At 54.5% G+C, this 22,235-nt stretch overlaps 8 protein-coding genes across 8 annotated transcripts; 3 read left to right on the plus strand and 5 right to left on the minus strand.

Annotated features, from left to right (window-relative positions):
- Positions 1 to 66: 66 nt before the first annotated feature.
- Positions 67 to 2,140, minus strand: POSPLADRAFT_1047061 (hypothetical protein; the record flags this gene model as incomplete). Its single annotated transcript, XM_024479196.1, has 14 exons — positions 67 to 128; positions 201 to 612; positions 681 to 750; positions 810 to 904; positions 962 to 1,021; positions 1,076 to 1,106; positions 1,159 to 1,229; positions 1,289 to 1,437; positions 1,494 to 1,510; positions 1,565 to 1,658; positions 1,715 to 1,814; positions 1,864 to 1,909; positions 1,971 to 2,026; positions 2,090 to 2,140. The coding sequence occupies 14 exons, from the start codon at positions 2,138 to 2,140 to the stop codon at positions 67 to 69; spliced, it is 1,314 nt and encodes a 437-aa protein (XP_024338598.1).
- A 1,166-nt stretch (positions 2,141 to 3,306) lies between these two features.
- On the plus strand, positions 3,307 to 3,984 carry POSPLADRAFT_1144514 (hypothetical protein; the record flags this gene model as incomplete). Its single annotated transcript, XM_024485702.1, has 2 exons — positions 3,307 to 3,484; positions 3,581 to 3,984. The coding sequence occupies 2 exons, from the start codon at positions 3,307 to 3,309 to the stop codon at positions 3,982 to 3,984; spliced, it is 582 nt and encodes a 193-aa protein (XP_024338599.1).
- Positions 3,985 to 4,797: 813 nt separating this feature from the next.
- POSPLADRAFT_1040200 (hypothetical protein) lies at positions 4,798 to 6,039 on the minus strand. The gene is made up of 4 exons (XM_024477695.1): positions 5,988 to 6,039; positions 5,749 to 5,936; positions 5,547 to 5,679; positions 4,798 to 5,437 (listed from the first exon to the last, which is right to left on the minus strand). The coding sequence occupies exons 1-4, from the start codon at positions 6,003 to 6,005 to the stop codon at positions 5,168 to 5,170; spliced, it is 609 nt and encodes a 202-aa protein (XP_024338600.1). The 5' UTR covers positions 6,006 to 6,039; the 3' UTR covers positions 4,798 to 5,167.
- A 3,401-nt stretch (positions 6,040 to 9,440) lies between these two features.
- POSPLADRAFT_1040201 (hypothetical protein) lies at positions 9,441 to 10,976 on the minus strand. The gene is made up of 7 exons (XM_024477696.1): positions 10,905 to 10,976; positions 10,818 to 10,834; positions 10,340 to 10,759; positions 10,266 to 10,284; positions 10,186 to 10,202; positions 9,692 to 10,129; positions 9,441 to 9,630 (listed from the first exon to the last, which is right to left on the minus strand). The coding sequence occupies exons 1-7, from the start codon at positions 10,920 to 10,922 to the stop codon at positions 9,543 to 9,545; spliced, it is 1,017 nt and encodes a 338-aa protein (XP_024338601.1). The 5' UTR covers positions 10,923 to 10,976; the 3' UTR covers positions 9,441 to 9,542.
- A 1,325-nt stretch (positions 10,977 to 12,301) lies between these two features.
- POSPLADRAFT_1145393 (hypothetical protein) lies at positions 12,302 to 12,682 on the plus strand (the record flags this gene model as incomplete). The annotated part of the gene is made up of 1 exon (XM_024485795.1): positions 12,302 to 12,682. A coding segment is annotated over one exon (381 nt), but the record flags the coding sequence as incomplete, so codon positions are not given.
- An 861-nt stretch (positions 12,683 to 13,543) lies between these two features.
- On the minus strand, positions 13,544 to 17,201 carry POSPLADRAFT_1047065 (hypothetical protein; the record flags this gene model as incomplete). Its single annotated transcript, XM_024479197.1, has 10 exons — positions 13,544 to 13,756; positions 13,809 to 14,059; positions 14,099 to 14,334; positions 14,401 to 14,513; positions 14,571 to 15,151; positions 15,228 to 15,453; positions 15,511 to 15,597; positions 15,654 to 15,842; positions 15,893 to 16,080; positions 16,658 to 17,201. The coding sequence occupies 10 exons, from the start codon at positions 17,199 to 17,201 to the stop codon at positions 13,544 to 13,546; spliced, it is 2,628 nt and encodes an 875-aa protein (XP_024338603.1).
- A 630-nt stretch (positions 17,202 to 17,831) lies between these two features.
- Positions 17,832 to 19,506, plus strand: POSPLADRAFT_1057572 (hypothetical protein; the record flags this gene model as incomplete). Its single annotated transcript, XM_024480936.1, has 4 exons — positions 17,832 to 17,908; positions 17,981 to 17,990; positions 18,046 to 18,259; positions 18,470 to 19,506. The coding sequence occupies 4 exons, from the start codon at positions 17,832 to 17,834 to the stop codon at positions 19,504 to 19,506; spliced, it is 1,338 nt and encodes a 445-aa protein (XP_024338604.1).
- Positions 19,507 to 20,502: 996 nt separating this feature from the next.
- On the minus strand, positions 20,503 to 21,709 carry POSPLADRAFT_1144440 (hypothetical protein; the record flags this gene model as incomplete). The annotated part of the gene is made up of 5 exons (XM_024485697.1): positions 20,503 to 20,583; positions 20,691 to 20,914; positions 20,975 to 21,099; positions 21,149 to 21,207; positions 21,269 to 21,709. The coding sequence occupies 5 exons, from the start codon at positions 21,707 to 21,709 to the stop codon at positions 20,503 to 20,505; spliced, it is 930 nt and encodes a 309-aa protein (XP_024338605.1).
- Positions 21,710 to 22,235: the final 526 nt, after the last annotated feature.

Genomic DNA, 22,235 nt, shown 5'->3' on the forward strand with positions numbered 1-22,235 from the left:
AGCACATGCGCAGACAGAGCATCTCGTACAAATACATCGCGACTCGACACTTCCCCCACTCGCCGCTCAGGCATACCGCCGCGCATTGTACCGCGTGACGCCCTGGTAGGTCTCCGCCTGCATCAGGTCTGTGAACGCACACAATGAGTGAGCACGCACGCACACCGCGCAGCAACTACGAAACAAACACAGAAACGCACCGATCGGCGATGTGAAATTGTGCACGAACGGGTGCACGCTCGACGACTGGAAGTTGTGCCGCGCGAGGTTGTGCTCCGTCAGCCCGACGGTCTGCACCCGGCCCTCGACCGTCGCGCCCGAGTCGAGCCGCCGGTTCGGCGCGAACATCTTCTTCGCCGTCGCCGTCAGTGGCGGCACGCCGGGCGCCTCAATGTCGAGCGGGCGCGCCTTGTCCTCCTCCTCCGGCGCGTCCCCGTACGGCGCGAGCTTCGTCAGGGAGACCGTCGCGGTGTATGGCGGCGCGCTGCCCTTCGGCTCGGGCGGGGGTGCGCCGCACGAGTCGCGCTCGGACGGGAAGGTGTGCAGGTGCGACTTGTCGCGCGACGCGTTGCGCGCGCGCACCTCCGTCTCGATCGAGCGCGGGAAGAAGATCTGCGGGGAGGGGACGGGCACTGAGCGTACGGCGCCGCAGCCGTGGAGTAGATACGCGGCACACGCACCACGAGAGTGATGCCCGATGAGACCATGCACCCGATGGCTGCCAGGAAGGCCAGGAACTCGGACGCGAACCTGTGTGGGCGTTGGTCAGCAGGCCTGTTGGACCGTTCCCGCGAGGAGCGTGCTCCTACAGGTTGGTGTTGACGAGGAGGCGGGACGTGATGCCGTCAACGCCCAGGATCAAAAACGGTGCGCAGAAAAAGAAACGGAAGACGACGCGGATGCACTATGGGAACGTTCAGAGAGAAGGCTCCCGCAATAATGACTAGTGACTGCAACATACGTTCAGCTCGTGGAAGGTTGTGAGACGCACGATAGTACTGATGTCCACGCCTTCTGATTTCTGTCGCAGGCATGATGAGAATAAATCACTGTAAAATTCATGAGACGCACTCACCAGACTTCGCAAGAAGGAAGGGAACATAAATCTTGCGCAAGCAGATCAGTCATGCTGTGGCAACAGCACAGAGCGGCACGCACAGGACGGGCAGGAACCACAGGGTAAGGGAGAGATCGCCGAGGCTGCCGGCCAGAAAGGTGGCCGCCACGCTCTGTTCTCCGGTATGTCAGCGCCACGCCCTACCCGGACAATGAAGACAGAGCGGCTTGCCTTGGCAGGGTCGGAACGGGTGACGATGGTGACGATGGGCATATATATAGCGAGAACAGAGCCGGCAATCCAGGACTTGAAGTACAGGCTGCGAAACCAGTCCTGCTGCACTGAACCGGCGTTGACGAGGAAAAGCCAGAAGCAGAGCTCTGTTGCGGCAAGCGGAATGAGAGCGGCGCGGCGGCAAGGTTAGGAGGGGCACTACCTTCCAGATGTGTGATCCTGTGGAGGGCGGTCAGTCGGACGGGCACAGGCGCAGATAGAGCAGCAACGCACATTTCGAGAGCCCATGCGATGGAGAACAGCATGTTGAGCGGGAAGATGGCGCGGTAGTAGTGTGGTGGCCAGAGCGCGAAGGGGAGCGGCATGACTAGATTGGAGAAGGGACTTGAACATGCCGCGATATGCCTCAAGCAGGGCACTTACGTCCGTACCCAGGCATCTTCATGTAGCCGAGTTTGTACATGATCACGCAGAAGCCGATCGAGTATGCCATGATCAACGGTATGCTCAATAAATAGGTATACTGCGGCACGCATGAGGGGGCGACGCGTTTTAGGTAGACTGCTACGCACCGTCATGACACGCTTGAACGCGCCGGAATAAGGACCATTATTCCAGCTGGCGGTGCATGAAGTCAGTATCGCGCCGCCTCATCAAGGTCATTCAGAGGGTGACGGACCGCAGGCATTTGAATCGATCGAACTTCCACAGATGAAAAAGAAGAAAAGTGCCCAGCTGCCGACCATGCCATGTTCAGGTCGACCTGCGGAGTACGAGGAGAGAGGAGAAACGACGCACCAAAGTCGAGAGGACCGCCCAGGTCAGAAACACAGGCGGGGTGGTGCACATTGGATTAAAAGACTATACGCGTTAGTATTGGACACTCATGCAGCGGGCGAAGAACTTGAAGCCAAGCACAGTCGCCGCGATCAGGAAAGGGGAATTGCGGTGGTCGGGAGATCCGTATATATTATGGGGGGGGGCTGAAGTGCCGAGCATGCCTCAAACGCGTCCAAATCAATCCGTGACTGATGGATCAGTCCTGGAAATTGATGTTGGGTTACAGGCCGCATGGACGCTGCGCCGTAATGAGAAAGCGTAGGAGCTTTGTGGGACCTAGCTGTCAAACCCTTCCGATGTGCCGGTCGTCCAGGCCCTGATTTTGGTAGCTTGTTGAGAAGATGATTATAGCAACTGTTGAACGTTGAGAGCCACCGAAATCACCCTCAAGAGGCGGTGTGCACGGCGTCTAGACGGGTGCCGGGGATGGGTCGGGCAGTTGTGTGTGGGGAAATCTGAAAAGGCAGAGGTCCCGAGCTGATCAGCAGGAGATGTTGCTCCCCTGTACCCCTGATCCGGCGCTTGAAATATCCATCAAAGGTTAAAACATATGTTTGCCAAAAATACCCGGAATGTCTGCAAGTTTGGCGTCGCGCTGCATTCGGTGGTGGTTCCTTTCGCGACCAACTGCAAAACGTGTCACTTGCTTTTGGGTCGACGCTCGTCACGAAGTCTTTCGGTTTGCTGCAGCAAAAAGGGTCGCGAGCTGAGAATTGTTGAGGCCGTAACACAGGCACTGTTAGCGCAGTCGGCATTCGCCGGTACGCGTCATCTGAGTCGTGGCCGGGGGGGTTTTCTTTTTCGTTTCCACGCCAATTCTGCTACAATTTTGTTATTAGAAGGGTTTTATCACAAGTACAAGGAGCCGTCGTCTACTGCCCGTGTCGTTAAAATATTTTCTGAAAGAAGAAAGGCCGTGCAGATATTTTCTTTCGCGTGATCACGATGACCGAGGCCAAGATGCCAGAGATTTAAAACTGAGATCCCATTTGAGATCGCAATATTTGTTGATCGCAAGACGATCAACCGGCACCGAGCTCACCCCGCCCAAAACTTCGCGTCCTCCCAACAACAGCACCGCACGCATAGCTCCATCTCCGTATCTCTATTCACCGCTGCATTCATCGCATCGCTAAAAGAATTACCTGGCCATCTCCCGCAACGCTCCCGACACGATGGCCGTCTCGACGCCGACGCCCGACGACATCGCGGAGCTGCTGCTCTCGTGCCGCTATGGCGACACCGAGGACATCCAGCATTTCATCACTCGCTTCGGGCCCGCGCCGCTCAACGACGCGCGCGACGACAACCGCAACACCGTGCTGCACATGGTCTGCGCCAACGGGCACACAGGTAAGCCGTCCCCCATCGTGCCGCGCGCGCCGCACCGTCTGCGGGGCCGACGCCAAAGTCCAAATCTGAAATCTGACGGCCGAAGGCGCGGTGCAGACGCCCTAGACCTGCTCCTCCCGCTTGTCGCCCCGCCGCTCCTCGCCGCGCAGAACGCCGCGCAGTCGACCGCGCTCCACTGGGCGGCGCTGAACCGCCATCTCGCCGTCGCGCAGCGCCTCGTGCGGCACCCCGGCGGCCCCGGCATTGACCTCATCGACCTCAAGAACGGGGCGGGGCGGTCGCCGCTCGGGGAGGCGGAGAATGCGGGCTGGGAGGAGGGCGCGAAGTGGTTCGTGGAGGTGATGCACCTGGACGAGGGCGCGAAGGAGGACGAGCTGCATCCCGCCGAGGGGCCCGAGAGCATCGAGGTGGAGATCCAGGACGCTGAGGGCCAGGTCGCGAAGATGACTATTGGGCAGCCGACCCCAGACGTGATGCCCCCGAGCAGTGTGACCACATAGCCTATTCTGCTACCAGTGAGTTGCTTCGTACCATTCCCCATATGACTTTTTGCCATGTACCACTCAGGTGTACTCGACTGTATTCATTTATACAAACATCTGAAATGCTAGTCACCGAATGTGCATTGACACTTGACTTGCACCGCCTAGGCAATTCATCAACAATGACTACCAGAAAATTGCCCAACTAAACTCCATAACATCATGAAGCAAAATCAATGGTTGATTTCCAAACATCATCCCTACACCTGCTTGTAATATCTGCACTGCATATATCGAGTACAAAATAATAGTAAGACCAATTCAGACACATAAACTCATTCTTCACTCTCAAATCACTCAAAGTTTGACAAAACCATATCGACTTGTTAAAACCGATTCCAAAAAGCATCATATCGATTGCACAAATACAACATTAATAAGTAATCCATCAGACATACGCCCAACTCGCTGGCAAGTCCGCCGCACAGCCCAAAGGCGTACACAGCAAACAAACCAAACGTCCTCGCGCTCCCCAAAGGGAAGCATGTGCTCAGTATAACGAGCGGGCGCGGGTGTCATCGACTGGATTTGAAGGATGTGGCATGTGTAAACATGCGAGACTCGAGTTAGTACCTATAAAATAGATCCTAGCTGAGTATGTTCTGAGGAATCACTGTGTCGGGGGCGGCCCTATATACCCTTCCGGTTTAGGGCAGGGCGCGACGAGGTTGGTCCGTGCGCGGGGCGGCCGCTTCCGGTTACCGGTTATGGCCAGACCGGGGCCTTGTGTTCGACCCCGCACGGGGACAAAGTCAGGCAAGGACGGTATGGGATGGTACATACATAGATACATGGCGGATGTATTATACGAAGAGCCGGGGGGTAGTAGGGTAGTACATATGTACAAGTTGGGAGCCTATGTAGCGTACTGAACAGTCGTAACGTCGTGAGGAGTCGTGCCCACCAAAGGGTGTCAATCGTAACTTGAATGCGCTGTCCGTCGCAAATTCACAGGAACATCTATCGCTACAGAGTCATTATTGTGAGGAGATTGTGCAAGCCAGAAACGCCAGGGACAATAGATGCAAGAAGCCAAACCGGTGATTGTTACACGTTCAAAGCTGCGCACACGTCGCCACCGGCCGGCGAGGTGTATTAAAGGAGGCAGACACATATTTGGGATATTCCACCTTCAGACGCCTTATAGCCGTGCATCCTCGAGAAAATCGCGTGCGTGGTCGCCGCCGCGTTCGTTCAGGCTCCTCATCTGGCTCATACGGAGGTCGTGCGTCACGGTGCGCGAGCGGCGGACTTCCTCGCGTACAGCCTGTCGTTGCGCTCGGCCCTCACGCCACGCCGTGCGGAAGTCGTGCCGGCGCGCACGTTCGGCCTCCGCCTGCATGCGCGCGGTACGGTGCGCAGCGAGCACACGTGTATGGAGCTTCAGCATGTGCAGCTTCTCATGCGAGACCTAGCAGGGGGAAGGGGGGTTGGAGGTAAGGGAAGGGAGGGAGGGATTAATATCAGCCAACGCTGCGAGCGCGAGGGACAGACGGGCGGAACGCGGACTGCGTACGTACTGTGAGCCTGCGTGCGAGATCGGTGAACTTGGCGTGGTATGCGTGCAGCTTGTCGACGTGGCCAGCCAGACGGTGGATGCGGGGCGGGTTCTGGCGCAGCTGGTCTGCGAACAGGAAAAACAGGTTGAGGTTCCTTCGATCGGGCGGTAAGTACCAAAGACGAAAGTACCAAGGTCGGCCGCTCAGGTGCCTGATTACTAACCGTTCGACGGACGAGACGATCTGCCAGTGTCTCTGGAACCAGTGCTGCAGCTCGTCGGACGTGTCGAGCTCGCGGTCCTCGGGGGTGCGGTCCAGTTCGTCCTGCACGGCGGCGATAGCCCACTCTGTGCCCTTGCACACGTCGAAGATCGCATGCGAGTCCTTCAAGAGGGGGCACGAACACAGGGACTGCAAGGCATGATCAGGCATACATGCTGCAAGGTGTAGCGGCGCACTCACAAACGAGGCATCATGCATTGCTTCCTTGCATCGATCTGCACGGGAAATAAGGTTGTCCACCGTCAACGCCTCACGCAGGTCAACGCCCAGCGGTGAGAGGAGGCTCGCGGCGTGCACTGGCGCCTGGTATTCGCTCGGGACTCGTGGAAGTGACATACAGTGCGTTCGGGGAAGTGGTGGGGGCGCGGCGCCGGGAGTGCGAGGTGTATTTGGTGATCTGCTATACGCCGGGGGTTCTTCCGGGACACCTTGGGACTGAGAGGTGTTTCGAGAGCCTGCTTGTGCCGACAAAGACGCTGTACGTATGCCAGTAAGTCGTGCATTCAAAGGCGACAGGGGCGTGTCTATAGGCCGCATCAGCCAAGATGCTCTAGTCATCGTCTCAGATGTGTACAAGATGGAGGAGACGTACTCGGCTGGTCCCCAGGAAACTCGAGGAAGGTCGTCGCGCTTCTAAGCGCCACTTCAGGCGCAAAATGGGGTCGTTGGGGGAAGCGACCAATGAAAGTTGCGGCGGATGGTAATGGTGCTTCAGGCTCGGGCTCAGGTGTGCGCGGACGTGCCTGTTCTACGGGGGACTCTGGAGGTGTTAGCTGCAGCGGAGGAGGAGCAAGCCTGCGCAGCCGGCTCGAGAACGTCGCAATGGGCGCGTCGTGCAGCATTGTGCCTAAAGTGAGTCCGAGACCGCCCGCTGCATTGTCGGGAAGCTTGAGCGCGGACGCGTCACCTGCGGAAGAAGTAGGTATATGAGGCCGGTCCGCTGCCGGTCGAGACATCTTGGCAGAACGAGGAGAAGCGGTAGAAGGGTCGCTCAGCCGCGAGAGTGGCGTGAAAAGTAGCGAAGGACTGCCGGAAGTCGGGGACGGGGAGAAGGACCCGCGCCGGGCATATGGAGACGATGCACGATCGGAGTGGCGGGTGCGTCTAGAGTCGATCGTGGTCTGCGTCAATGGGGCATCTGACTGGATGTCGAGGATTGAGTGGGGGCGCCGCTGGGAGTCGCATAACGTCGTCGAATCGAAGGAGGAGCGCGAAGGATGCCTCAAGAGTGTCCGCTCACAGTCCAGCTGTGACTCGGTGCGCGAGAAGGGGGACCGTGTGATCCGTATGGGGGAGGAGAGATACTGGCCTGCCATTATGGGATACTTGTCAGAGAGCGCAGCTTCCGAGGAGAACGAGCTAGGAAGGAGCTACCAGGATAAGCGCACTGCGCGGATGCCCCTATTCCATGTCCGACCTCCAGTAATATACACCGTGTGTGGGTCCAAGAGGGCGCACACGTCCACTGCCTCCCCTGGAACAGACAATACGAGCTCGGTGGGCAGCAACGGCGTGATGTAAAGGGGAATGGCAAGACAAGAAAACAATCCCGGTCGACCGCGATGGTGTTGTGTCATAAAGTGGGCGCTCGGCCGCACTCAGCGGTACAACGGACCATCCCATATAAGGGTGTTGTTCATAGATCGCTTGATCGGCTAGCCGAGTCCTCGATCTGACGCGATAGAAGCAGGGCGGCGCAGCTGACCAGAACAGGACTACAAAAATATCAATCCCAACGATATATCCGCCAGAGCAGGCCTACGCAAGAGCCGCAAGAAAATATCATTGTCGCCTGGTGTACGCAAGCACAAATTCACCTGAACGATCGCAATGGTTACAATCATGGTTCACCCACCGTCAGGAAAAAAGGCATTCACGACCAAGCGCCACTCAACGTGGACATAGTCTTTGACAGCAGCTAGGCACAGGTTTCCCCATGTTGTACTCACCCTTCAGGTCCGACGTACCCACCCAGCGTATTCTAGTGCGTGGTATAACGCGCATGCCGGAGCACTGTGCGCAGCAGGTAACATTCAAGGCAATCAAGCCACTTACACAAATGCACATGCAATCTTTTTCGCTTTGAAGGGTGAACTCGGTAACTGGAGGCAGCGCTGCCCGCCGAATACTCAACAATTACATCAAGCATCACGGGGTGAATACAAAATGCCACTCACATTCGATGGTGGAAGACAAGGCGACTTTCATACTTATTGCCAAGGTAGCTCGTTGCCCGTTGACATGGACTTTCACTGACGACACTGCCCAAGTACGGAATACCACAGCTCGTCGTCGAGGAAGCTGTATTTTGACATCGGATACTGAAGTCGGATAGCTTCGTCAAATGCACGTGGTATTCGCATGTCCCATTTCAATTCAGCACTGCCACACACTCAGAAAGCGGCGGAGTCCAGGCAACGAGAAGAACAGTGAGAAGCGTAGAATGCTCGTCGGTCGCGCAGCGCTTCCGAGAGCAGCAGGAGGCGAAGAGGCTTCGGCCGTAGTGAGTCTCAGCGACTCTCGGGTCACTCGTCCGTACTGGCACAAACGATGAGAGATGTTTGTGGTTCGAGGCAGAGAGAGAATATACATATTTTGACGTCGACCCTAGCTTATAAGGATACAGGAAAGCCTTGACAGTCATGATGTAATACACAGTTTGGGAGGAGTGAATGACGCACATCTGTGACAAGTGATCGAGACAAGGCCCAAAGCGGGAATCCGCCTTCTAAATCGGGATGAGAGCCCAGTCCTGGGCACTGCCAAGTTAGACTCGAAACTTCCAGTTGAAATCCGCAGCCACCACTGCCTCAGCCTCTCGAGGATGATGCCTCCGTCGCATCACATTTACACGCGCGTCCTGCTGCTTCATCTCTCTGTCTGCACCGCCTTCGCAAGCCTCAGAGTCGAAGGGAGATATTCGTACGTACTTTTTGCTTTTCGTTCGAGAACAGTGAAAGAAACCAAATAAAAGGAAAAAAAAGAAGCACATCCCTCCTCAGTCTTAAAGAGGCGAGCGAGAGATCTAACGAGGTAACGATCGGACTTCAGTAGGTGTGCAAACAACAACTCATTAATTATTGATGTACCTAACGAGGTAACGATCCTTTACAGCGAGTCAGTACGGGCACAGTACGTAGTATCAAAGGGACAGTACTCACGGACTTCAGTAGGTGTGCAAACAACAACTGAAGTCCGTGCCACGAAACACCGGGTATATAACCAGTCGCTACGCGAGGTGAGTGATTGCTATCTCGGGAGAAAGTTCAAAGAAAAGGGGAATGAGGTTACAGGTACAGGGACACCAGGGGCGCATCAACATCGCGCCGATCCTGACGCGATAACGCGGCATCATGCATGCGCGCGCACACGCGAATCGGTCGGACGCGCTTGGTCGTTAACACTCAGATTCTTCCTTCTGACGCTCGGTCTGCTTTAGCGCGTTTTCCTCCACCACAGCGGCGGCGGGCTTGTTGGAAGGCGCGCTTTCTTCCATTAATGCAGTCGGGAGCCAGGTGCAATTCGAGACTCAAATCCACAGGCCGTACGCATCACGAATATACATATCATGGAGGAAAATGGAAGCCATACCTGACATGTTGTGCATGCGGAAAAGTGCCAACGCGGACTAGACCAGTGGTGAATGCGGTGTCTTACCGACGCATGATATTGAACGCATTATGGTGAGAGATGACGTAGGGTACATCAATACGACAATGTCATTGGTATCGTAAATTATGTCGCACTGGCGGTGCTGGCAGCGCCATTGGCCCCAGCGCGATCGGCTCCATTGGCTCCAACATTCTTGAACATAGTGCATGAACTGCAAAGGTGACGCGTTAGGCATAGCATCAGGTCATAGGACCGAGCGGGTCACGACCTACCTCCAAATGTGCTGCTTGCTGGAGAGTCCTACAACTGGAGCGAGCTCTTTGCGGCTGCATTCCAGATCGGCGACATGCTCATCTTCGATAAAGAAGTGTACGACGGCGGTGTCCTCGTATGCCTTGATGCAGAAGGAGTTGGTGGCCGACATCAATCGCTCCCAAGGCGTCACATAGACCTTCAGCAGGCCCGGGGCCTCAATCACGGGTATCTCGAGGCCCCAGGCCGACCCCACCCCGCAGTGCTTGTCGTTGGTGTCGATGTGCATCTGTATGTAGGATCCGAACGACTGGAATGTCACCCGCGCCGCGACCGAATTGATCGGGTCGAGAGTCCTAAGTGGCTTGTGGGGACAGGGCTCCGTAGTGCTACTGAGGAACTTGTCGTACGCCGCAGCACCGCCGAACTTCTCCAATCCGCGCAACAGGTCAATCTCGCTGTAGAGGAAGGGTGAGAATGCATAGTATACATATGAGGTGATCGGGAGACATACTGTCCGACATTGGCTGGCTATAGAACAGGGGAGAGCTAGACTTCAGTACGCGATGAGTCTGGACACAACGAGAGGCTCACCACAGCATCAGCCTCAGAGCTGCAATACATAAGAGTAAGAATTCGCAATGTTTGGAACGCTGTGACGCACGCACCTCCAGCAGAAAGAGCCCTCGACGTCGGCGGCGATGGGATAGGACAATTTAGCCGACCTAATAGTGGCAACTTCTTGCTCCTTGACCTTGAACAGTATCTTTGCACCCGCTCCTTCTTCCTTGATACTAAGGGAGAAATCGTTCTCTCCAGACACGATGACATCCCATGGGGCCAGTAGCGTCATGGTACCTTGGAATTTCACGTCCTGGACCATTACACCAAGGCCCCCGCCGTACCCATGGTGTCCGTCGGATGTAGTGATATCGATAGTCACCGCGCTGCAGAATACCTCAATACTGACAGTCGCTACCGGGTCACGTTTCGGCAAGCTGGAGACGAGCGCGTGTGCGCCTGTCAGTGACTTGGCATAAGCTTCAGCGCCGCCGAGCTTCTCAATAGAGCGTAGAAGCTGGAGGTATCTAGTAGAATGAAGCGTCAACGTCGATGACGATGCAGTGAGTACATAGTACCGCGTACTTTTTGGCACGAGGGCTCTGCGAATGATATGGTCAGTAATACGCTTCGGATCACCTGCAATAATTTCGAAGTTTCGAAGGCACTTACAATGACTGTGGTCGACATCTCGAGGAAGCGTGTGTTAAGAGAAGAAGCTGCGTGCAGGACGAAGAGGGATTGCGATCCTGGCAAATAGCTGGTCTGTCAGGGATCTTATACACTTTTTCTAGTTCGCCTATGCATTTGCCGCAGTCTAATGCCAAGACGCTTGAATACGACGGTGACAGCAATCACCGACACTTAGCCGGGTTAGCAAGCGAGTGGTGCCGGAGCAAGAAGTGTCCGAAGGTACAACAGCCAAATTCGTTCCTGATCATTCACGCTCGGATGGCTGGCAGAGCACAGGAACACCGTTGACCGTCCGGCCCGTGACAAATGTCAAATGAAGCATGGAAACACCACCTCATTTGGAAGGGGTACTTAGCGGCTTACGTACAGCACTGCTGTGCGAAGCAAATTTACAATACATCCCCTTGAAGATTGATGCCGTGGATCATTGTGCTTGGTGATCATTACTTGTGGTTCCACCACGGCAGAGGCTAGATACCGTGATCGGTGCCATAGACAATATGCATGGAACCTTCGGCCTCCTGCCAGTCCGTCAGGGAAATTCAAACGACCGCTGTACCCACATCATACGACATACCTTCAGACTTCCACAAGACCGCTACAATGGATTGCACACAGAAGAAAATGCATGACATCACTCAGTATGTTAAAGCGTGCATACTGAGTCCGCGGCATTGGCTGCACTCACGTCCGGTCAAACAGCCCACACAGCATATGTTTCTGTCGTATTTTTCTCGACGATGATCTCCCTCGAACATATTCGCTCGTTGATGTGAAGGCAACGCATAGGAAGATTTATTGATACTGGAATTAAGCGATCATTTCAAGCCAAGTCCAAAGCACCTCAAAAATGTGAGCGTTCTGGAATCTGGTTCGATTTACGTTGGGATAAAAGACGACGCCATGTTGGAACATGGTGCTTGGACCGTAGACACCATAAAAAAGTGATCTAAAAAAGCTTCCGTGTGTCAGTTACAACTAGGGTCAGCAATAAGCGCGCAGGAACAGTAGCACTGAATGAAGCGGAAGCGATAGCAGGCTTCTCACCCACGGATTCCTCCATCTGGACTTCAATCCGGTCCTCAGACATTCGGAAACCCATTACGTCTTTCCTGTGGAAAGCTTTACACAACGCTAAACGCAGCGGCTCTTACTGGAAACACGTCCCCGGGTTTGAACACCGGGAACTTTGTCCGAACTGCTTGATGGCAGAGGAGTCTATTGAACACATCCTTACCTCGTGCTCGGCAACTGGGCAACACCTTGTGTGGTCCTTGGCTCGGAGGATATGGCAACAGACTGCAATGTCCATTGGTCTCATTCTGGGTTGTGGATGAGCGGCATTCCCTGGTCGTGACCGGCGTACAGCTCCGCCGGGTACCATTCGGCTCTGGCGTATCCTCATCTCGGAGTCTGTATACCTCGTCTGGAAATTGCGAAATGAACGCGTCATTCAGCACGGGAATGTTGCTGGGTGGCAGCACTCACGCCGGGAAGTAGAAGAGCGCTGGCTCCAAGTCCTGAATGTCCGGCTCGCTTTAGACCGGACGCTCACGAACCCCCGCTATAAACACTCCTCAGTCTCAGCGGACCTGGTCGACGAGACTTGGCGGGGCACGCTCGTGAGCACGGGACCAATCCCTAACGACTGGATTTTCAAGCCTGGGGTTTTAGTGGGTATACGCAACGCGACACGTGCCGGACCTGACCCCGGCCTGCGGAGTCCCACACTGGCCTTGTCGGCCGTGCGTAATTAGCATTTTTTCCCTTTTGGTGCGGGAAATCCCCGCTTTTGCCGGCGTCAGAGGCTAACCGATTGTTAGTTGTCGAAACGCCATTGGCCATTCAAAAAAAAAGAATCATGTTACGTTCACCACTCGCACAGACACAGCTCTGCGAGGAAGTCATAGTAAGGTGCAGCGGCTGTCGGAAACTCGTCCCTATGTACCCATATCCATTGAGTATCTGGACATGCTCTGCATTCCTTGAAATGATCTAATGGAAGCCTTGGAGCTGCTCACCGACTGCCGGTTTGAGCGCGAGGGGCTCGCGAGAATACAGGCCAAGATCTGCTCACGGGACTCTGAGAACCGCCTGTTTCTACGGCGTGGACTGTACACTTATGCGTGCGCAATACAGTCGGACCGCAGGTGGAACATGTCAGTTAAAGCCCAACATGATGGCATTGGCCATAGTAGCTGGCAGATCTTACCAGTCAGTGGTCACTAGGCACAGGACTGTTGCAGTCCTTTCAACGAGCTGCATGCCTCTACGTGCATAGAGTAGATTTTACTACAAAAAATAGCACCGAGCAGGCTACTAATGACGCGCACGACGAAGGCATGGAACAGGCATGGTCGTGGAAGTCTGACTTTTATAGCAGAGGAATAGGGGAAAAGCGATAGAACGTGCCGACACATGAGGTGGCCACGTACCGTCATGCAGATCGCTGGTATCAATGAGGAGATCGACGTCCTTCAAGGAGAGCTGCGAGCTATGGACAGCATTCACGAGGTCTGACAAGGGGGTTCACTTAAGCCCAACGCGAACGCCCCATCAGATATACAGGTATGCGAGGTAGAACATATAGCAGAGCGCCGTGAAGGAACTAATCACGCCTACTCTGCGTCTTCGCCATCCTCGTCGCTCTCATCTTCTGAAACCTCCAAGCCCGCTTTCCGCATGTGGGCCTTATCTCTCCGACGCTTGTTGTTGAGCTCGTCAAGGAGTACCAGCAGGTCTTCTTGCTCCTTCTCCACATCCCTCCGCTTCTCCTCTGCTGCCTGTAGCTGTGTGATTAATGAGGATATCTGTGCCCGGAGTGCTTCGCGCTGCGGAACCTAAGCTGAGTCACTCCATGCTGATCATAAAGTGCACACTCACATCGTCTTCTGCTTGTGCGACGGAAACGGACTGCAGCTGGCTACGCAATGCATCTATCTCTGTTGCTTGATTACGAATGACGTCCTTCAGGGATGCTATTAACATCGTCGTATCGCCCTGTCCTGATATGAGATCGTGAGTATGCAATGTCATCGTAGAAATGATGAGTGTTTGCACCTGGTGATGAACCCAATGCGTTCGGATCTGCGGCAATGCCTCTCTGTACCGTGTCTGTTGGCAGCCAGGAATCACTTCGCGCGCCGATTATAAACATTACAGAGGAGACATACAGTAGTTGGACTTCCAGAAGTCGATAAACGGCCAGTCGAACCAGATCTCGCCTTCTTCGATTTCGAGCTTACCAGCAACAGCTGGTCCTGTGTGCAGATGTGATGGTGCTGCAGGCATGGACAGCACAAGAGTGTCCGGCCCAATGGCTTTGAAGCGGTCGTCATCTCTGAGCAGAAGGATGCGCCCGCCGAGCATGTCAATGCCAAGACGCGTCAAAATCGGGTATATAGTAGATCTGATGTTCATGAGCAGTATCGTTGTGAGCTTCGCTGTCGCACACAGCTAGGGACTGTTTGCTGACCTTGTGATCTCGCCTGGCTCCCGGTTGAACTCGTAGCAGATACCAAGTAAAAACGCGCACAGACTCGGGATCAAGGCATCCGTGTCTGTCATATGGTTGATCGGCTCTACCAGCTGGGATATGGCCGTTCAGTCAGCGCGTTCAGCGGCAGCCAGCCAGACATCACTGACCACCCCCAAGGCACCCGCTTCCAAGAAGCCGCGCACTGCACGAGGATTCTCCCACAGCCATTGTGAGAGCAGTGTTAGGTACCCCACCAGTAGCCGATCCCACTCTCGTGCCTCCTTGTCCGAAGTGTCTGCCCTGCCCCGCGCGAGGAACGCCAGCGAGAGATGCTCGCTGAGGATCTGGATCAGCGCTTCTGATTCCTCTTGCTCGGGCTCAAGCTCGGGTTCTTCAGGCGGCGCTGGTGCGGGACCACCATCAGCAGGGACGAAGAAGCTACCCTGCGGGTGTGCCGATGTCGGCGCGGTTGGGGGCACAATCGAGAGCGCGAGAGTCTTGTTTTGCGGCGATGCGCGCAGGAGATGTGCAAAAAGCAGCGAGGCGAGGTGAGTGGACGTCACGGAGCTGGTGCGTAGCGGCGTCGTATGCGATGCAATGAGCGCGTCAAGCAAAGGTGTCACGGGAGCAGACTCTAAGACAGAGCAATTAGGCACTAACACACTTTTGCACAGCGTCTGCTCGTACCCGATGGTGAGACCATGGCCTGCACGATTGCCTCTGCGATCTCTTCCCGCTGCACGAAGTTCTACGATTTGTATTTATTTATCAGTTCGTGCGTATTCGCGTCGCATATGCGTCGGTCCGTCTCACCTGGAACACACCAAGCGCGGCCGCCCTCAACTCCACGCCTTCTTTCGACCGTCGCTCGCCTTCCAGCATGCCGTTATACTCACCGTGTAGGATTAGCTCGACAAGAGTGTCAAGCGCAATGGACGGCTCGAGGCGATCCCATTCTTCACCGTTCGTCTCGGGCACAGGGACGTATGGCGTCGTCAGCATTTGTCCAAGCGGGAAATTCGAGAAGTTAGTGGGCAGGAGGCGCAGCGCCTGCGGTGCAAGCAACGGGTCAACTTGTTGGCGACTTCAACGTCAGTCAGGACAAACCTGCGTCTTGATTGCCGTCGGAGCGTTCGATGCCAGTCCCAGCTCGAGCAGACACCGCGTACACGCAAACGTGAGGGGGTCTTGCAGCTGTCTTATACATCAGCGCACGTCCGCGAGTTCCCGACATAAAGCACCATACGCACATTCCCCCCACCGCTCTTGGTGAGCAAGCCAATGATGCCGACGACGAGCGCTGCGTTGGCGCGCTTCCGCGGATCATCCCAGAGCTGCAACGCGAAGTTCTGCGGCGGCGGTGTGTCGTGCGGAAGCGCGGGCGGAAATCCAAGGACAGTGAAGAGCAATGGCGGGAGCGGGCTATTGCGGAGGTAACTCTACATGCGGAGTCAGCGGCGTCGGGATCCAGCGCGCAATGCGACCCTACCTGATTTGACTGGTTGAATCTCACAAGTCCGTCAATACACTTGAGCGCGTCTTGCACGACGACACCCCCGTCGACACCGTTCTCGCTCGCGACGATGTTGAATAGCCGCTCAAACGCGCCCTCGAACGCGAGGATCTTCTGGATCTCCGGGCTCTGCGAGATCAGGGTCTGCACGACGAAGATCGCTTCTGCAGTGGAATGGTGAGGAGTGAGTATGTTGCCGTATGTACTCGATGCAGAAGATATGTGCGAGACTTGGACGATGCACAATACATCGACTCCGCGCGTCCGGTTGCAGCAGACCTCAGTGAACGTATCATATATTGCCCACGTGACCGCGACACTGTGGGCAATGACTGTGGAGCAGCGTCGCGAACATCATTACATTGCCCGGCACCGCTCGTGGCGCGCATACTTTCTTTCGCATGTTTACAGTAGAGCGCCATACATAGGAATCCAGCAGCTTGCCCGCGAGATTACTAGTCCTTGGAGGCTATCCAGTCGGTAACGTAAACCACGTCCAACCGGACTAGGTGTTCGTTTGATCTAGTGACACGAGCGGGACTTTGACAAAATCGATGAGAAGCGGTCAAAGCAATCGAGTCCAGCGCAGAGAATCGAAGACGTCTGCGACATGTTATGTCAACTCTTCGGCTCATTGCATGGGCCTATTTGCATTCGCTAGATCGACGCACGCATGGAATTTTACCGCCCTGGCTATGACAAGACACACTGTCCATTCTAGGAGACGCGAGATGCACGCACCATGTCGTATAATCTCCCGCTTCTCTTCTAGCACGGCCACGAAGCTTGTGGGACCCACAGGCGCCTTCAGGAAGTACCCCTGCACGACCTGACGTCGGTTCTGAAGTAGGGTAGCGAGAAACTGGAGCGCAGAGAGACGCAGGTAGAACGAATTGTCCGCGAGAAGCACGAAAAGCTTGTGTGCGACTTTCTCGTCCGCAAGGACGAGATCGGTGTGCTTGAAGCCTAACTCGCGCGCCTGCACATTGGCACTGTCGTCGACCTCGCACAGTAGATTCAGGGTCTCGAGCACGGCCTTGCCGATGTCCGCGTCAATCTCAGCGTCATTCTGAAGGACGTCCAGCAGACCTGGCAGAGCGCGTTCGCCGACATCTGCCTTGTGGTCGCGCGAGAGACCTTTAAGAGAGAGTACAGCTGCGCGACGGTCTCCGAGAAGGGTTGAGGGCGATAGACGGTCTGCGAGGCGTGCAATAGTTTCCGATGCCGACTGAGGTGCGCCGGTTGGACCTCTGAGCGCGATGTATGTTTGCGAGAGAAACTCCATATAGATGGCAGGTCGCGGGCCGCTCAGGTTGATGGCTCAGGTCAATGATTGACTTATAAACAGTCCCAGCACGAATTAAGCAAAGCAGGTGTTGAAGCAGAAAGTAATTGGCTGTGCACTGTGGGCAGTGTTGGACTTTTACCGTCAGAACATGGCGGATTCTAGGTGAAGTTTGCCCTAAATTACGGCTTTCACAACTTTGCGACAATAATGGGCTGGCTTCTCCCAGATATGGCTATATAAACCCCAGGATAGGGTCTAGGAGACACCTTGAAGGGGCTGAAACGCACTGTCTACCAGATTGAGGAGTATATTTACCTGTCGACACTCCGCTAGGCTCGGGCTATTTAGGGTTAGGACTTCTATTCCTATCGGGCGTGGTGCGTGAAAGGTGAACGTCCGACGTCTCAAAATCATCTGTTGCAGTTCGTCCGGGTCCCGGAGCTAGAACGGTCAACGAAGATATATCGCGTTTGTCTGAGCTCTGTCAAATGCGTAAGAAACAGAACACAAAGTCTGCGAGGTACAAACAACAAACACGAAAGCGTGCACTCGCCACAATCCCAAGTTCCAACATCATCTTCATCTGACACCCTACGGTAGCACTAATTTGAAGACAAAAGTCATCAAATGGCAGACATCTGTCTCACTTTTTCTGAGGCGGCGTCGCTTCTGGAAGAGGTGGGTAACTCCAGCAGGAAATGGAGGTGAGTAGTGTGTTCATAATAGCTCTGGAGAGGGCGAGCTGACCTGCTAATTCAATTGCTTATTGCACGTAGTCTCACTGATGTGAGATATTGCGGTGATAAATCAGGTCGAACATTTGATTGAAACTTTCTTCCAGCTTGAATGCATCGAGGATGAACTCCTGCCTACCCTCTCGGACGTTCGAATGTCCATTAATGCACAGCGTCCTGTCAATCGTCTCCCTGACAAGATCCTCAGCGAAATCTTCCGCCAAGTACCACCATCACCATTGGCTCTCTATATCAACGGCCTCTGCATCAGCCTTAGAAAATTTTTGGTCTGGGAATCCTTCTTCGATTTCAAGGATACTGGTACGCTGCTTCCACTGACCCACGTGTATCGTCGGTGACGCGATGTGGCATTGAACACATCCACTCTTTGGACAACCGCCATTGGCCAGTATCATCTCCGCTCGCAAAGCGCGCCGTTGAGAGTGCCCAACATTGAAAATGACCATCTCGACGTGCAGCAGCTATGACGCACTGATGGACAGCACATCCAGTCGCTCGCTTCGTATGCAGGGTGCGATTTTGACCTACCCGCGTCCTACGCCCACGGACTCCAAGCCTTGGCAGCGTGGAACTGCGTGCTTCAAGGCGATGTCTCTAACCTCAAGGCGCTCGTCCTACGCGCAGTGGATTGGCATCTCCCCAGCTCCCTCACCAATCTCACGCACCTTTACCTCGTCAGGAAGCGGCTACGCGTTGTAGACCTTTTTCGCATCTTGTCGATTGCGCTGAGAATAGAGGACCTGGTCCTGGAAGAATTCAGTGCTGAGGACGCACTGGACCCTCATGAAGATATCCCCGCTGTGGCCCTCCAACACCTTCGTCGTCTCGCAATTCATCGTCCAGACAGGAACCTTGTATCCGCACTCTTCTCGCACGTCTGTCTTCCTATGCGCTTGGCGGCCAGTTTCGAACTCTGTCAAGCCTTAGATTTCGAATGGCTAGTCCCTCTGACGCAGATTGACACAAATGCTTTGTACATTTCTGCCTCGACGTACTCGGTAGTCGCAGCTGGCCCTTCGAGAGCGGTGCGCTTCAGTTGTCGACACGACCTGGAAGTAATGGTCCCATGGACCATGGCTCTACTGTCACATTTCCATCTCCAATTCAAAGATCTCTGGATTGCGAGTACTCACAGAGAGCTTGACATGACGATCCTCAAACGCACTCCATGGGTGGAGAGACTACACATTGGGTCCTCCAGATACACTACCATGTTAGAAACCCTGGGGAACAAACCTGCCTATTGGCCGAAGCTCACGAAAGTTGCAACATTGCAACATTCTAGGCTACTCAAATTTGCTGAAACTCGGGCGCATTTGGGCCGTCCTCTGGAGGAACTCGAATGCCACGCGAGCCGAAGCACGTATATACAGGACCTAGAGAGAATCGAATCACATGTGGGAGTGGTGCGGCTTGTCAAAGACGATCCATTCGCGCTACCACTGCCAGATGTATGCACCGACGGTGTTCCCTCACCGTATTTCTGGCCGGAGGAGTGGGATGAGTTGTATTTCTCGAGTGTAAACGTCAATATCATGACGTATTAATGCAAATACTCTTTTGGGCAGTGGCGATGCGTTGAGTTGTATGATTCATGGGGACAGAGGTGAGGCAACGTATGGCCTTGTTATCGCCACTGGGGCAATCTCTTTGGTGACTTGTGCCTTCATTAAGAGTTCGCTCACTCAACCGAAACACAAGTTAATTCTGAGGAAGAGCGAAATGGGCATTCTCGGCTCCTTGTTCGCCCAATACGGCGAACTCTGTATAGCTTCGCGCCTGGGACCTTCTGCTGTCGATGCATATACTCCTTGGCTATGTCCTCTCTCTCGCCACTTACTATACTTCCCAGTGTATTCGGGTGCTTGTAACCGTGCATTTGCACGCTCGTGGTCTTCTTCAGTAATGCGATGCAAATAATGGGCACACACTGGACTGTGAACTGCTCATTATATGAGGCTATAACCATTGTCATTCGAATTGAACGATGCAGCGCGCCCATCAGCCCACGGTCTCCGCCTCGCGCCGAGCGCGCTCGCATGCCCCGGCGATGACCACGCGCATGCGCATGCGGACCATGTACACACGGAGCGACTGTACCTGCAGGTACCACATACACCACCGAGCAGGCCGTTGTTGCGGAGCGACTTCAAGTGCTTGCTACGCAAAGCAGCCTGTAGTAGCGACGTACTGACGGATTGGGCGACAGCATCATCCATACCACCGACAGCTGGGTGGCTGCTCGGGCACTAGCATCTCTCATTCCCTGAACCCAATTACAGCGGGGACTTTGGTAACTTTGCGTCGTTCGTCACGCACATGAAGCAGATCGCCCTGGTGCGTTCTCGCGTGGCCGGCCGCCCCGCACCCCGCCGATCACATTGGGGCGATACTGACGGTTGGTATCATCTAGGATAAGAGTGATGGATTATTCGCGAAGCAACAAATTCAGTGGTCGTACAATACAGTCGCACAATACAGTCACCATGCGGTGATGATCAAGTCCACGCCACACTGCCTTTGAAACCATCCTGCGCGCACCTTCATCCGTCGAACATGCTACCGTCCATCCGGACTCCCATATTATGTTTGATATCCATGCCGAGTAGCTTCATCTTCCCGGCCTATAGCAGTGTCAGACAGTAGTCCCAACACACCAGTTGTATAAAAGGTAACCCATAAGAGAGCGGGGCACGAGGCACAGAAGAGCAATATAAGCAACAAGACTCACCTCTATCCGCTCATTTTGCACGCGGCGGAGCTCCTGCAATTGCTCCTTGGACATATACGTCTCACGTTCGACCGCGCGGCGCCGGTGTGAGCTCTCGAGAGCGCGCAGATCCGCATTCGGGTCGTACGAGTCGTCCGCAGGCGGGACGTATTCGCCCGCGCGCAAAGCGCTCATCCGCCGCTCGTACGCTTCCATGTGGTAGAACTTCTCGTGCGGCAGTGTCGCTATGAGGCGAGACGCAAATTAGATAGCTGTAAACAGTGATCGGAGAGGCCATGGCATACCCGTATTGTAGTCTTCGACGAACTGCGCAAACTCTTTCTTCGTCTGTTCCTTGGAGATGGTCTCGGGGTTGATCTTACGCTCCTCGACCAGCCACGCGCGGAACTCTTGCTCCTTGTTGTACAAACTATGGAAGGATTCACTTCCGATACGGGCAGAGCAGCGGGGACACATACTCAGAATCATTAATGAGCCCATACTTCCCCCACTGGTGGCTCACGGCCCCGCTCTTCTTCTATGAGCAGACCAGTTTAGTCTCTCATGTATGTGAGCGTATAGCGTCCACTGGAACGTACCTTCTCCTTCTTGTCTTTCTTCCGCGCCTTCTTCTCCTTCTTCTTTCTGTGCCGTCTGCGCTCGGATGCGCTCGACGTGTCGCTGAACACCGAGCACGACCGTGAACGCGACCGCTTGCGGCGCTCCCGCGACCGGTCCCGCCGTCGTTCCCTGTCCTTCACTGGCGTGCGCGACCTGGAACGCGATAGCTTCCGGTGCCGCCGAGGACTGCGTGAGCGCGAACGAGATCTTCGTGGCGAGCGGGATTTCCGGTGATCCTCATGGCGAGACCGGTGGTCTCTCCCTTTGGCTCGGGGCTCGCGATCCGAGTCTTTGGAGCGAGACCTGCGGCGGTGTGAGCGGTCTTCCCGCTCATCTCTGTCCTTCCGCTCTCTACTCCGGCTGTGAACTCGACTCCGCGCTTCACCCTCTCGTTGACGATAGTTGGCAGCACTGGACATGTTGGGGGCAATACAACAAGTGAGACTTGGACTGTTACTCGGTGGCTCATAAGATCACGTGCCATGCGGACAAATGTAAGTAATGGCAGTAAAGCCTCCAAGGGTATTTGAAAAGAAAGTCGATGCTCTTGAGGCGCAAATGAGACACTGCTGTACAAAATGCTCTGAATCAGTCCTGGGTTTTGCCTAGTCATGTTATTTGACAAAAATCCCTGAGGATCAATCTGTGGACAAAGTTGGGTTAGGGGCTCCTCAAAGTAGACTGAGGTCGCAGATGCGGTATTCAATTTCCTGGTGCAAGAAATAAAAAAATTAAAATCAGAGTTAATTTACCTGATCAGTACTCTGGCGTCTAATATGGAAGTGAAATCGATTATGTAATCCATTTTCTATTGTCTCTTTGCATTGTTCTTCAATTTCCATTCAATTTCCATTCAATTTCTACATCAATAAGATTTAATAAATGCTATTAGCTTCTATTCCAATTTTGATTCAATGTTTTGTGCAAAAGATTGATTCCTGCATG

The sequence above is a fragment of the Postia placenta genome (assembly GCF_002117355.1).
Source record: "Postia placenta MAD-698-R-SB12 unplaced genomic scaffold POSPLAscaffold_8, whole genome shotgun sequence".
NCBI classification, from domain to species: domain Eukaryota; kingdom Fungi; phylum Basidiomycota; class Agaricomycetes; order Polyporales; family Adustoporiaceae; genus Rhodonia; species Rhodonia placenta.

What these genes read in the sequence shown, in the direction of transcription:
- POSPLADRAFT_1040200 (XM_024477695.1), bottom strand. An exon ending in ATCGTCTCGTCCGTCGAACG is followed by an intron (nt 5,680 to 5,748) that starts GTTAGTAATCAG and finishes GCCCGATCGAAG; the next exon opens with GAACCTCAACCTGTTTTTCC. An exon ending in ATCTCGCACGCAGGCTCACA is followed by an intron (nt 5,438 to 5,546) that starts GTACGTACGCAG and finishes TCCCCCTGCTAG; the next exon opens with GTCTCGCATGAGAAGCTGCA.
- POSPLADRAFT_1040201 (XM_024477696.1), bottom strand. An exon ending in AGCAAGCAGCACATTTGGAG is followed by an intron (nt 9,631 to 9,691) that starts GTAGGTCGTGAC and finishes TCACCTTTGCAG; the next exon opens with TTCATGCACTATGTTCAAGA.